General features: G+C 45.2%; 1 protein-coding gene across 2 annotated transcripts in view; it reads right to left on the reverse strand.

Annotated features, from left to right (window-relative positions):
* Arhgef11 (Rho guanine nucleotide exchange factor 11) overlaps nucleotides 1-12865 on the reverse strand; it is a 126090-nt gene that overhangs the window by 10079 nt on the left and 103146 nt on the right. Inside the window, exons 20-31 of one of the 2 annotated variants that reach the window (XM_027393031.2) lie at nucleotides 12411-12434; nucleotides 11219-11363; nucleotides 10860-10959; nucleotides 10140-10169; nucleotides 5515-5641; nucleotides 2466-2645; nucleotides 2338-2385; nucleotides 1968-2155; nucleotides 1418-1564; nucleotides 1077-1156; nucleotides 797-922; nucleotides 215-332 (exon numbers count right to left, since the gene is read on the reverse strand). In XM_027393031.2, coding sequence (XP_027248832.2) covers nucleotides 215-332; nucleotides 797-922; nucleotides 1077-1156; nucleotides 1418-1564; nucleotides 1968-2155; nucleotides 2338-2385; nucleotides 2466-2645; nucleotides 5515-5641; nucleotides 10140-10169; nucleotides 10860-10959; nucleotides 11219-11363; nucleotides 12411-12434 — 1313 coding nt within the window. The remainder of the gene's footprint in view (nucleotides 1-214; nucleotides 333-796; nucleotides 923-1076; nucleotides 1157-1417; nucleotides 1565-1967; nucleotides 2156-2337; nucleotides 2386-2465; nucleotides 2646-5514; nucleotides 5642-10139; nucleotides 10170-10859; nucleotides 10960-11218; nucleotides 11364-12410; nucleotides 12435-12865) is intronic. The other variant, XM_027393032.2, reaches the window with a different exon arrangement.

Here is a 12865-nt window from a genome sequence, read left to right on the forward strand (position 1 = left end):
AAGGCCCAGAAGCCAGTAGTGGCCCTGTTCTCCCTGCTGTACAGCACTTTGTATTTCCAAAACACATTTACAATTATTCTCCTCTCTGAGACTTAATGTACCAGGACAAGGAAGACACTAAGGACTTCAAAGGTTTAGGCTTTCTAAGATCACAAAACTGTGACAAAGCAAGGATGTCTGCTGCCACAAGCCACTAGCCCTCCCCATGCCCTACCCTCTGTGTGCTTGATGATATTCTCCAGCAGCAGAGGGTACTTGGTGAGCCGCTGCATTTCAGAGATGATCAGGTCTCGAAGCTGCAGCCGCCGGCACTGAGGGTGGCTCTCAGCCTCCTGGATAGCAAGAAGCAGAGAGAGGAAGATGTCAACTAGTAGTTGGGAGCTGCCTTTAGGGGTCAAGGCTAAGATGGTTGTGAAAAGGCCAAGTAGGTCCTAACCCCGGATGGTCACTTGGAATTGGTGGCAGTTTTTTTCCTTTAACATTTCGGGAGGGGTTGATGTTGCCAGGAAGAGATGGTCAAAACAGAAGGGCAGTATCACTCCTGTTTTACAGAAAAGCACACACCAGTGCTGGTAGTCAAGCTAGGCCTTTGCCTACTAGTCCACAGTACTTCTCAATCAAAGGATCTTTGGCTCTAGAGGCAACGCTTTACAGTACTGCTGTGGGTGATGTGGGTAGGTAGAGGGGACTGCTAGGTGCCCACCTCAGTAGAGACAAGGTTGGGGCCAGGTGAGGTTAGGAGACTTTTGGTGAGTAGGACACAGCTGAGGGAGGGTTAAGACACAGCCCAGGATACCTGCATGAAGAGCTGGAACCGGCTCTCCTTACGCTGCTTAGTCTTGATTAGCTCTAGGGCTACTGACTGATAGGAACAGAATTGCGCAGCTACTTGCTGGAGTTCCTCTCGGGCAGGACCATCAAACTGAAGAGGCAGACGGGACATGGTCCAGGTATCACACTCCTGTCAGGGAGCAGCACCCCCCCTACCTCCCCCCCCTTGACTATCCCCTTCTCTGTTAAATTCCTCAGTCTTGGGTAAAGGGATCTTGCTTCCTCCAATCTCCTCCTTGCCATACCCGAGCCAGCATGAGATCCCCGATGTCTCTGATAATGGGACCCTCCTCCCGGAGCTTCTTCATAGCTTCACACCAGGAATCTGTGGTAAGAAGGAAGAAGCAGAAATGCCTGGGTTGAGCCACACTGCTAGATACTTTATGTCTAGAAGGAAAAGCACTTTTGACAGTAGTGCAATGGAGAAGTCGGGAAGCCTTTACTTTGGATCTGGAGGTTGGTTTCAAGCTATCCGTCAGCTTCTCTCAGGAGTAGTGGGGTTACTTATTTAGGGGATTGAGGTGGGGTCCAAATGAAATAGAGAGGAGGGTGGCAGAGGGAGTCGGGAGGGGTGCAGGCTCCTTACTGTGAATCTCTATGAGTTCAGGCAGATTAGGGAAGAGCCTCGCCAGCTCTTCCCGAGGCATTAGGTTCTCCTTTTTCATGCGCTGGTAGAAGATGAGGTCCAAGACCCGGAGGGTGCGCAGATGGGATGCTTCTGTCACAAACAGCTCTGAGCAGAGGTTGTGACAAGGAGAGGGAGGGGAAAGAGATCAGCAAGTGTCTAAAGCAGTGGTTTCCAACCTTCCTAGTGCTGCAACCATTAATACAGTTCCCCATGGTGTGGTGACCCTCAACCATAAAATTATTTTGTTGCTATTTTATAAGTGTAATTTCATACTGTTATGAATTGTAGTGTAAATATCTGATATGTGACCCCCAAAGGGGTTGAGACCTACAAGTTGAGAACCACTGGTTTAGAGTCACTCCCTGGTCCACACACCATACTACTCTTTAGGAAAGTAGAGTGCTGGTTTCTCTACCCTTGGGCTAAGGCCAGAAATGAGTTGACCTTGGAGAATCTCTCCTACCCACATAAGCATGAGTGGCGATGAGGGAAGCAAGGCAGTTCTCACCATTGATGACCTCTTGCCGGTCAATCTCCCTCTGTGTTAGCCCTGCCATCACGTCCTTGCCTACTGTATGCTGCCAGTTTTGGACATCTGGCTCTGGCTCCAGGTCAGACAGCTGGCCCAGATCATCCTCCAGAAGATGGGGAAGGACAACATCTGAACAGAACCCCAGATTGGGGGACTCAATGCTCCTGGGGAAAATGGGGAGCTCAGTTTCACTTGTGAGTAACTTACATTCAAGGTTGTCTGTCACTCTCCTATCCAACCTGCTTGTCTAAGGCCCATGGAGAATGGATAAACATCTGGCCATCATCAGATGCGTGAAAGTGCCACAGAGACACCAAACAGAGGTACCACGGTGCTCACCACTCACCTGCGGCCCGTTTTGGGTGTGAAGGGAGGGGTTGGGTTCTCAAGGGACCTGAGGAGAAAATACCAGCTCTGAATATACTGTATACAACAACAATGTATCTAACGACACTAAATAGCAATGGAAGTTACCTGGTGGAGAGGCTGGAGGCAGAGGATGAGGCTGACTGATGAAGGCGAGTGGCCTCAGCAGCAGCATCCATGTCAACATCACTTCGGGATCGGGGCACATTCTCTGCTTTCCGAGATCTCTTCATCTCTTCCCGGCCCTTGAGGCTCTCAGAGCGGCCCAGGCGAATCTCTGAGCGAGAACTGCCATAGAGGGACAAGAAACTTTTGAGATCTGACATTGTGGCTAGCTTTTACCTATTACCCCACTCCAAAGGCGCCTCAATACCACAGGTTTTCTACCTGGCCCTGAAAGGCCCAAACATGAGGGTCCAGAAGCTGCACAATGACAAGCCACTCTGGCTGCTCTACAGACTCTTCGCTCTCCTCGGTGGGCTTACTGGATAGTTTCTCTTCTTCACCTTGAGCTATCAGAAAGGTGAAGTCAGGAGCTAAGACAGTGGTTCTCAACCTTCCTAATGCCAGGAGCCTTTAGTATAGTTCATGTTGTGGTGACCCCCAACCATAAAATTATTTTCATTGCTACTTCATAACTGTAATTTTGTTACTGTTATGAATTGCAAATATTTGATATGTGACACTTGTGAAAGGGTTGTTCAATTCCCAAAGGGATTGCAACCCACAGGTTGAGAACCGCTGGGCTAAGAGAATCAGGTTTGTGTTGTCTCCAGATGCCTAAGACACCATGATCCTTTCAGAAGACACATGGATTTCATAGTCTTTCATTAGGGGTCATAAGGTCCACTGCCCTGGAGGCCATCCCATGACCAGTACACCTTGACTGTTTTGGACCAGCTACTACTCTCTATTCTGACTGAGGTGGATCTTTCCTTGACAACATCCTCTTTGAGGGGGGTATACTTAGGGTTCCTGTAATTCCCCAAGCCGCCTGTCAGAAGATGATATCTGCTCTAGTATTCTTACTCTCCATCCCGCTATGATGTAGATCTCTCCTTTTCCTACTGATAGCACCTTCCCTAAGCTTCTAGTTCCTTTCCAGGGAGGAATGGCCAGGGAAGATGCTTCCAGAGCTTGGTTACAGTAGGCAGGGGTTCATTCCTGGTTGTCCTAATTGGCTAACAAGCATCCTTAGGGCTTGGTGAGATGCTGACAACTGAGAACTGATTTCTGTTGAGTCCTGCAGTACATCGGCCTCAATACAGCTAGCATCTCTGACCCCTAGATGCCCCTAGATGTACCACCAGGCCCTGCTGGGCTGGCCCTTTGTTGACATTATTGCTAATCTATATCCTGTTCTACATCTGGAACCACAGAAGGCCTTGAGATGTCTGGAGAGTGCTTAATAGTAAAGCAGGCGGCTGCCACAGGGAGCCAAGTACCTTGAATCTTCATTTACACTTTCTCTAAAAGGCCAGAGGATTCAACACAGAGCTCATCTCCTTCGGGCCTGAATTTGTCTTCAGGGTTTGCAAACATCTTGACAACTGATGTCCTCCTGAACTTACCCCTTAGGAATCTCTGAAAACAAGCCAGATCTAAGCCATATCAACTCACATTGTTTTCTCTGTCCTCAGTCAGCACTACAAACCTCTTCCAGTTGGGTTAGAGGCTACAAAGCTTTGTAACTTCCTAAAAGATCCCTTCGGCACTCAATACCTGCCAAGCATCGACAGCCATCTGTCTTAGGTAGATCAAATTTACCTAGCAAGGCCAAGAGTGCAAGTCTGTATATGTTTCAAATGTTTTCTCAAGGTATTGACATCTCCCAAACTTAAAATATTTGACATATCCAAATAATCACACCTGTCACAGCAATTATGTAATTTGTATCTAATTTACCTATAAATGTTAGAAGTCAACCTCTCTCTACAGTACAAATCTAAAGTTTACTGTCCCAAAATCTTTGTCAACTCTTACTATGGCTAAATCCTTTGACACACACTAAGTCTATGAGGGCTAATATAAAACAGAAAGATTAAACTTGCATTCAAGCAAGACTGTCTGACTTATGAGTTGATAGTTATTTCAAAGGCAAAATGGCTAGACTATTTACACTGCTGCCTTTGGACTTGCCTTCCTGCCCACCTCTATACCTCAGTGGCTTTCAAACTTGATTGTATAACAGGATTATTTCCCCGTACAAAAGGATGGCTTGAGGAATCTGCACAGCCATTTCTGACTAGAGGCAATCTTTATTCTAAAGCTTGGTGTAGCCATGACTACTGTCATGCCTGTCAGGAGCAAGGAAATCTATAGCATGTGTTACAACCACACAAACATCCTTGTTTAGAACCCGATATCTGACAGAGATGCACAAAACAAGACAGCACCATCCCGACCCTGTCCCCATCATTTGTGAGATGGGGTCTTTGTAGACTAGGCTGGCATTGGACTCCCAGTGATCCTCCTGTCTCAGTCTGAGGAGTGCTGAGATTACAAACATGTGTCACCACACCTGCCCCCCTTTTCTTTTTGAAGGTCTTGAGCTAACTGACTCTACAGTCTGTTGAGAAGGATGACTCATTCCCAGTTACTGCTTGTCTTTAAAAGTGTCAGCAGAAACTCCTTTTTAAGCATTTAAAAAAGCATTATTATTATTATTATTTATTATATTATTATTATTACAGAGACAAGGTAGACCAGGATGGCCTGAAACTCACAAAGATCCTCCTGCCTCTGCCTCCCTAGTGCTGGGTAGGATTCACAGTGTGCTTTGACATCTCACTTAGCTTAAGTTTTCTTCTTAACAGGCAGAGTTTCATTTTCTAAGACTTCCCTCTGTCCCCTCCAAAGTCCTTTATCCACATCACCCAGCACTTCCTGATCGGTAGCTGGATAACATAATCGAGCTCCATTTTGGGATGTAACTGCTCAGTAGTTAGGGGATCCACCTGAAGGTTGCCTTCATGATCTTCCACTGGCCTAATTCCCAATACATTATGCTTTCTGCAGCTACTAGGGTGGGCAGGCTCTACTTGCAGCCTCACAGTCTAGTGGAGAGGAGCAAGGCAGTAGGAATTAAACCCTAGTGCTGAAGCCTGGCCGTGCTCCGTGTCTGGGCAGCTGGTGGGTCCCATCCAGCTCCAGCTACCTGTCACTCTCCAGCAGGTCCTCAGGAAAGCTTCCTGTTGAGAGTCGTTGTGTCCCCGGCTCTGGGACATCATACTGATGGCTGTTCTCAAAGTGCTGAATGATGTTCCTCACATTGCCTGGCTTAACTGCAGGCAAAAAGAAAAGGAAGGTACTATGCTTTCTGTCCCAGGGCCCTTACTCCCCTCTAGCCCAGAAGACAGAGCAATGAACAAGCACAGATGAGAACAGCATGGGACCAGAAGATAGGGAACCTGGCCTAGTCCTGGCTGAACACTCTCTCTTTCTAGGTCTCCTCTTTTCACACTCTACCTGAAAACAATGACTAAGTTTTCCTTAAGTCACACAGCAGGTCTTAAAAAAGAAAAAAAGAAAGCAGGAAGACGGAAACCTCTCTTAGGAAGAGAGGTAACACATTACTTTGTGGTATTTGAACTCTAGCCCTTTTCCCAAGTTGACAGCTTAGGAGCCAGTCTTGTTCAAGAACAAGCAAGGGACAGAGAGGGAGGAGACACTAAGACATAACACTTGGAAACCTTGGGCTCATACTAAGCTCAGCATCTGGGAGCCAGGGAGGCAATAAGGAGTTCATCTTCAAGTCAAAACTGAGTCATGTGAGGTCAGAGCAGGGCTTGGGTAGAGGGCGGAGGCAGGGTAAGTATCCCTGGAACTGGCAACAACGAGACTGACTTTAAAGATTCTACATATACAATACAGACTCCTTGTCTAAAATAGACTTCCTCGCTGGGTAGTGATGGTGCATACCTTTGATCCCAGCAATTAGGAGGAGGCAGAGGCAGGCAGATCTATGTGAGTTTGAGGCCAGCCTGGTCTACAGAGCAAGTTAAAGGACATATAGGGCTGTTACACAGAGAAACCCTGTCTCAAAACAAAACAAAACAAAACACAAAACCAAAAACAACAAAAAGACCCCCTCATCACAAAAAAAAATCTGACTTTTTCAGGAAGATTCCCAAGCCTGAGAGAGCAAAAATTATTGGTCTGTGGCCCCTTTCTCAGACTTTCTAAGTAAGTGGCTGGGTGTATGTTTAATAGAGGCTGTTACTATCACTTGCTTTGTCTAGGACCTGTCCTAGACTGGATGTGATTCTGGCTTGGGGGTCACTATAGATTTGATTAGCTGTTGTGTACCCACAATGGACTTGTCTGAATGGTTATGTAAGAACCTAGGGATATCCTATAACTGACAGCATGAGGCAGAATCTACTATCTCATGGGCCACCTGAAAAATGTCTAGGTGTGCTCTGTACAGAGTGTGGCTGTGGCAAAAGCAGGTGTACCCTGAGATCTGTTATGGCTGAATAACTCAGCCTAATGGGAAACAGGAAGCACATTTTTAACCCAGCCAAGTTTCACTAGTAGACTTTGTTGTTTGCTTTCCTCCAGTCTCTGAATGACAACGGAACTAAGAAAAAGCGAATTATGTTGACTGGGATGATAGCTCAGTCACTGAAGTGCTTGCTGCATAAATGTGAGGACCAGAGTCGAATCCCTAGCACCCACATAAAAAGTCAGGTGTGGTGGCAAGTGATTGCAATTCCAGTACTAGGAAGATGGAGACAGCCTGCCTAGCAGATTGGTGAACCCCAGGTCCTAGTGAGACAGATCATCACAAAAACCAAGGTGGATTCCTCATGAGGACTGACACTTGAGGTTGACCTTTGACTTCTATAACCCCCCTGCTCCCATGAATTGTTACTAGCACCAGACAAACAGGTGATAGCTGGTGATTTTAAGTGTCAATGGAACCTATCTAGTAGTGGGTGTTTTATGTCTTAGGAATTTTAGAAGGCCAAATCAAATCAAGTAATCAGAGTGATAAAATATGAATTAAGGAGCACATCGATGGGGCATGGGGCTGGAGAGGCCCAGCATGGTAACAGTCTTGCACTGCTCTTCCACTGGAACAGAGTGTGATTGCCAGCAATGACACCAGGCGGCTGGCTCGAGGGGACCCAACTCCTCTGGCCTCTGCAGTCACTGGCATTCATGTTCACATACCCACACATACAATAATGGTAAATTAAAAATAATGGTAAAAAAATCTTGAAAAAGGAGAGCATGTAGACCCTTGGCATCTTTACCTTGTTCTCTTGGGCTCAGAAACCTTACTCCACCTTGGGCATTTGTGTTCTCTCAAGCTGACACAAAGCGAGCTCCTTTAGTGGAGCTGCTTAGCCCCTTACAACCTGTCGTTGCCTCATACTTTCCTTGGCAGGGTAAGTGAGAAACAGATTTTGGCAGCTATGAGCCTGGAGCTGGGAATGCAGCTCAATGGTAGAGTAGCTTAGTTCCAACGATGGGCCTGGATTTCAGGGCTATTCTTTTGCTTTTCCTCCACTAAAACTTTTTTTTTTTCAAGAATTATTTTTTATAGCTTAAGATAGCATGATAAGCCACAGTAACTTAAAATAAGTCCAACGATACTATTTTAAAATGCTATTTTTACAAAAAATGGGTTCTAGTAACAGAATTTCCAGACTGTATTCCATTATTCTCTTTCCATGTACAAACTACTGTAGAACTGAGGTTGATCTTGATTTTCTAATCCTCCTGCTTCTACTTTCCAAGTTCTAGGGTTACAGGAGTAAGCCACCATATAAAATTTGAAAACACCATTTAACTTTATATACATGGATTCACTGATGGAAATAAATTTGCCTGATTCTGTGACATTCTGATGTAGCCTATAAGTTTCTTATGGGTTAATATGTATAATTTATTATTTTTTTTGCTATGCTGGGGATCAAAGCCAGGACTTTACACATGCTAATCATGTGTTCTATGGAGCCACCCCCATAGCCCTATATCAATTATTGTTTTTAAAGTATGTGTGTATGCAGCCTAACTTTAAATGATATTCCTCAGGAAATGACTACCCGCCCCAATACCGTCTCACTGATGTGGAATTTGCTGATTCAGCTGGGCTGACTGGTCAGTGAGCCCTCTGTGTTCTCTTCCTGATGGGATTACACATGCACACCACTATACCTGGCTTTTTAAAAGATTTATTTAAATCTTTTAAATACAGGGTGCTCTGCCTGCATGTATATCTCTTCACCACTTGGTGCCTATTGCCAGTAGGGACCAGAGAGGGCCTCAGATGCATTGTGAATCAAACCTGGGTCCTCTGGGAGAGCAGCCAGTGTTCTTAGCCACTGAGCATCTCTCCAGCCCCAACACACCTGGTGGTTTTATGAGTATAGGGGAACAAATTCAAGTTCTCATTTTTTGTGCCAAGTCCTTTACTGACTCAAATATGTAGCCAAGTCTGGTTTCCAGCTCAACATCCTCCTTCACTACTTTGAAGAGCCTAAGCAGGAAAAGGGGAAATGATAAAAGAAAAATCATATTTTTCTTTATAATTGTAATTAAATTTAGCAACTTGTAATTTAATTAGAAAAAACCTGAAAAATAATAATAATAATTATTTTTTAAAGATCTTATTTATTTATTATGTATACATCATTCTGCTTCCAAGTATATCTGCACACCAGAAGAGGGCATCAGATCTCATAACGGATGGTTGTGAGCCATCATGTGGTTGCTGGGAATTGAACTCAGGACCTTTGGAAGAGCAGTCGGTGCTCTTAACCTCTGAGCCATCTCTCCAGCCCCTATTATTTTAATTGTCAATGAAACCCCAAAGCATTCCTATTTCTATCTCCCTGCAGGACACACTGCTGCAGTCTAATGGGGTTTCCTGCACATACAGTGTCTCCCAAAAGCTTCCATATTGATGGCGAGGTCCCAGCTAATGGTGGGATTGGGGGTAGTTAAGTGTTTTAGGAGGAGGTCGCAAGGAGAGAGGCATGCCCTTGAAAAAGATACCTGTACCTCAGCACCTTATTTTTGCTTCATGAGTTAAACAGATTTCCTTTGCCACATGCCACACACTGATGCTACAATGTTCTCTCTCTCTCTCCCTCTCTCTGTTTGTATCTTGTCTGTCTGTCTCTCCCTCTCTTCCCTCCTTTTTTTTCCAGACAAGGTTTCTCTGTGTAGCCCTGGCTGTTCTGGAACTCATGCTGTAGACCAGGCTGACCTCGAACTCACAGAGATACTCCTTTCTCTGCCTTGAGTGCTGGGGTAAAGGTGTGCTGCCTAGCTACAATGTATTTTCTTACCATTCCACAAAGCAACTGGGGCCAAGTGATTATGGATCGAAACTTTTGAAACTATTAACCCAGATAAACACTTCCTCTTTTTAAGTTGTTTATCTCAGATATTTTGTTACAGCAACAACAGGCTAACTAACACACCTTAAAGAGCAAAGGCTAGGGCCGCAGGGAGGCTGCTGCCAAGAAGGCTGGTCTCTGTCAGAGCCTCAAGGAAAACCAGCCTGAGGGGAAGGGGGTTCGCACCCCGAAGAAACCAGGTATGGTAAAAAGATCTGGCAGCTAACACAGGGAAGATGAGAGACCCCAGCAGTCTGAGTCACAGAGAACCTGTGGCAGAAAGGAGGAATAGGTAAGAGATGGAGAGAAGAAAAGGAGGAGGGAAGGAGACACTGAATAGGACCACATGGAAAAGGGACAACAAAAACTTGGAGGTGGAAAATTGATGCTAATGAGAAGATAAATCCAAAGAAAATGGTCCTTTTACCTTCCACAGAGGACAAGGGAATATGAAATGCTAAAAGAAAAACAAACAAAAACAAAAGTAAACCATGAAAAGTCAATTTAATGTTGCAAGAGTCAAAATAAAAATTGTATCAAGCTAGAAAATGTAAAGGTAGTAACAAAAACCAAAATAGATCTGGAAGAGTTCCTTCTTCTGCCCTTCCCCAATGTCACCAAGTCCAATGCAGGCCAAAACACTATTCAAATTTCCACTGAAACTCAGGATTGAAAATACTGACCATTTCTAGACACACGGCTGAAACCAATGGAGGGGTCATTAGTTTTAGTGGCTGGAGCTTGCTCTTACCCCTGCCAGTTCTACTATAGCAGTCATTCAAACCCTTCATCAAGGGCCCAACACACAAAATCACAGGAGTATACATAAATCCTGGGGACGAGACAAAGCGGGAACTACAGATCACTTGGGCAGTCTTTTCAAGGCAGATGCTGTTCCATAGAACTATTCAGAGCTACAACTGTTTTCAAGTTCCCAGACTAAGACCCAAGGGTAAGTACCAGCCCCCTGGCTCTGAGACACTCACCTCACCCCAATGAGACTGCACTAGACATGGCATGAGGGAGAGAGCAGCAGTACTACCCTTGGCTCCCAGAAACACAGCAAGTCCTTCTACTTCCTGTGTAGGTGAAGGACTCAGTTCTCTACCAAAGAATGACCAAGGCTTTTATTCTCCAAAATACTCACTGCTCTGAGAAGAGCTTTTGGGCTTTCCAATGTATCTGAGGATGGGGTTCCGCTTCTTGTCCTCCAAGGCATCCTTTTCTTTCTTGGAATTACTGCTCTGCTGAGAAAGGAGACACTAGTTTTGAGGTGGTTCCAACATTCAGACATGACTGCTAATCATTCTTGCCTCTTCCCAAGATTGGCCCTAAACAAGTGGCTGGAAAACTAACTCAAGTTTACATCCTAATGGACATGTTCCACTGTGGTTGGGGTGAAGAAAGGAGGGGGATGTAGCTGGAAAGCTGTGGAATGGCATTGCTGTCCTACCTCAGCATGGAGGATGGCTCCAAGTCAGCTATATTCTAGGGCAGTTCTATTACCTTCTTGGTCTTAGGGAAGAAAGGCAGCCACTTGTCCTTGTCAGGAGCAGACTGGGCCTTTTCTGCTGTGCTGGAGGGTCTTGCCTCCCGAAGCCGGATCCCAGCATGGCTCATGTAGGTATTAAGGGCAAAGTCCATGGGAGCACTGTAAGACAGGAGTGTTGTGAACCAGAAAGGCCAAGTAATGCTTCCTAATAAAAAGATGAAGGACCAAAACCCAGCTCAGGACAATCTCCTCACAGTCATCCCATGGAGAAGGAGAGGGGTAGTTATGAGCTAACATATTCAAAGTGAAGTCTGGATGGCTAAATGTGACAGCAGTTAGAAGCTGGCCAAAAGTTCTTTATTGGTCAGGGGATGGGAACACAAAGTTCCTAAAATATAAGGCCTGGAGGACAGGTTAAGTCTGTAACCAACACCCTCAGACACACACACAGGTACTTAAAGTAGGCATACTGCCGTCACCTCCCCACTCCCTGAGAACAAAGAGAAAAAGAGAGGAAAGGGTTGTCATGGTACTTCTAATGGCCACAAACAAATGAAACTGTCCAGAGCTCTGTGCTCAAAATGTATTCGGCCTGCAATTCAGAAGACAGATGATCTGTTCTATGGAGCTAGTACAGTAGCATTTCCACTTTGGATTCGTGGCCCATCTCTTCCCTTACAAAGCATATGCAGGCAGGGAATGCAGACACACTTTAAGCTAACAAAAAATAATAAGGCATTGGCCTTATGTATGAGGATCAAAAAAATATGTAGGATCAAAAAAAAAAAAAGTGCCAAGAAAGGAGATGTTTTCTCTCTGCTGGTGCCACCATCACAGACTGATTCTGACACCATTATTTTCTTGGGAGGTGAAATCTCTCTTCAGGGAAAGAGGTGGGAAGGGAGACTCAGGGGTATTGTGGGAAGACATACAGAAGCAGGTCAGAGAAGTCAGGAGCTGAGGGTTAGCCTGTCATACCAAGGAGCAGACCCATATACCAGGCAGTGGTCCTTATGCATCAAGGATCTGGACCTTCTAAGTCTTACATGCCATGGTTACCTGCCTGGGAACTAACCCTTCACAGACTCATGTCCTGTAATGTTACAACTTTCTTGTGGGTAGCAGAAATGAAAAGCACAGGAGAGCTCAACCCTACTTCTTCCCACCTTGAACATTGCAAATGAACCACACCATGGATTTGCTTACCTCCGGTCTTCCTCATACTTGGACCTGCAATGAAAGAACAGATGACTCAGACCTTGAGACAGACTATGCTCTGGGCAGAGGCTGGAAGTTCTTTCTTGGAGGAAAGAGGAGGGTTGGTAGGGGATACAAGGTCATAGTTCTGGAGTCTTTGAAGCTCAGGAGGTGAGAACTTTTATTTTCTCAAGGATTCAACTGGAAATGACAATGATGACACAGCAAATTTAGTGTCTGTTCTCTGTGTCAAAGCACAAAGTCATCAGGAGGACAAGATGAAACCTGGAGACCTGGTCCAGGCAGTAGCAAACAATGTTTGGGTATTACTATGGGCCAAACATTTTTATAAACTAGTTACACAAAACCCATTTAATTTTCAAAATACCCACAAGAAGGCTCCAATTTGGTAAGAACAAATTATATTACTTTAAAATAGAAACTACTGTAAGTTGGGTTCTTAG

The sequence above is a fragment of the Cricetulus griseus genome (assembly GCF_003668045.3).
Source record: "Cricetulus griseus strain 17A/GY chromosome 1 unlocalized genomic scaffold, alternate assembly CriGri-PICRH-1.0 chr1_0, whole genome shotgun sequence".
Taxonomy (NCBI): domain Eukaryota; kingdom Metazoa; phylum Chordata; class Mammalia; order Rodentia; family Cricetidae; genus Cricetulus; species Cricetulus griseus.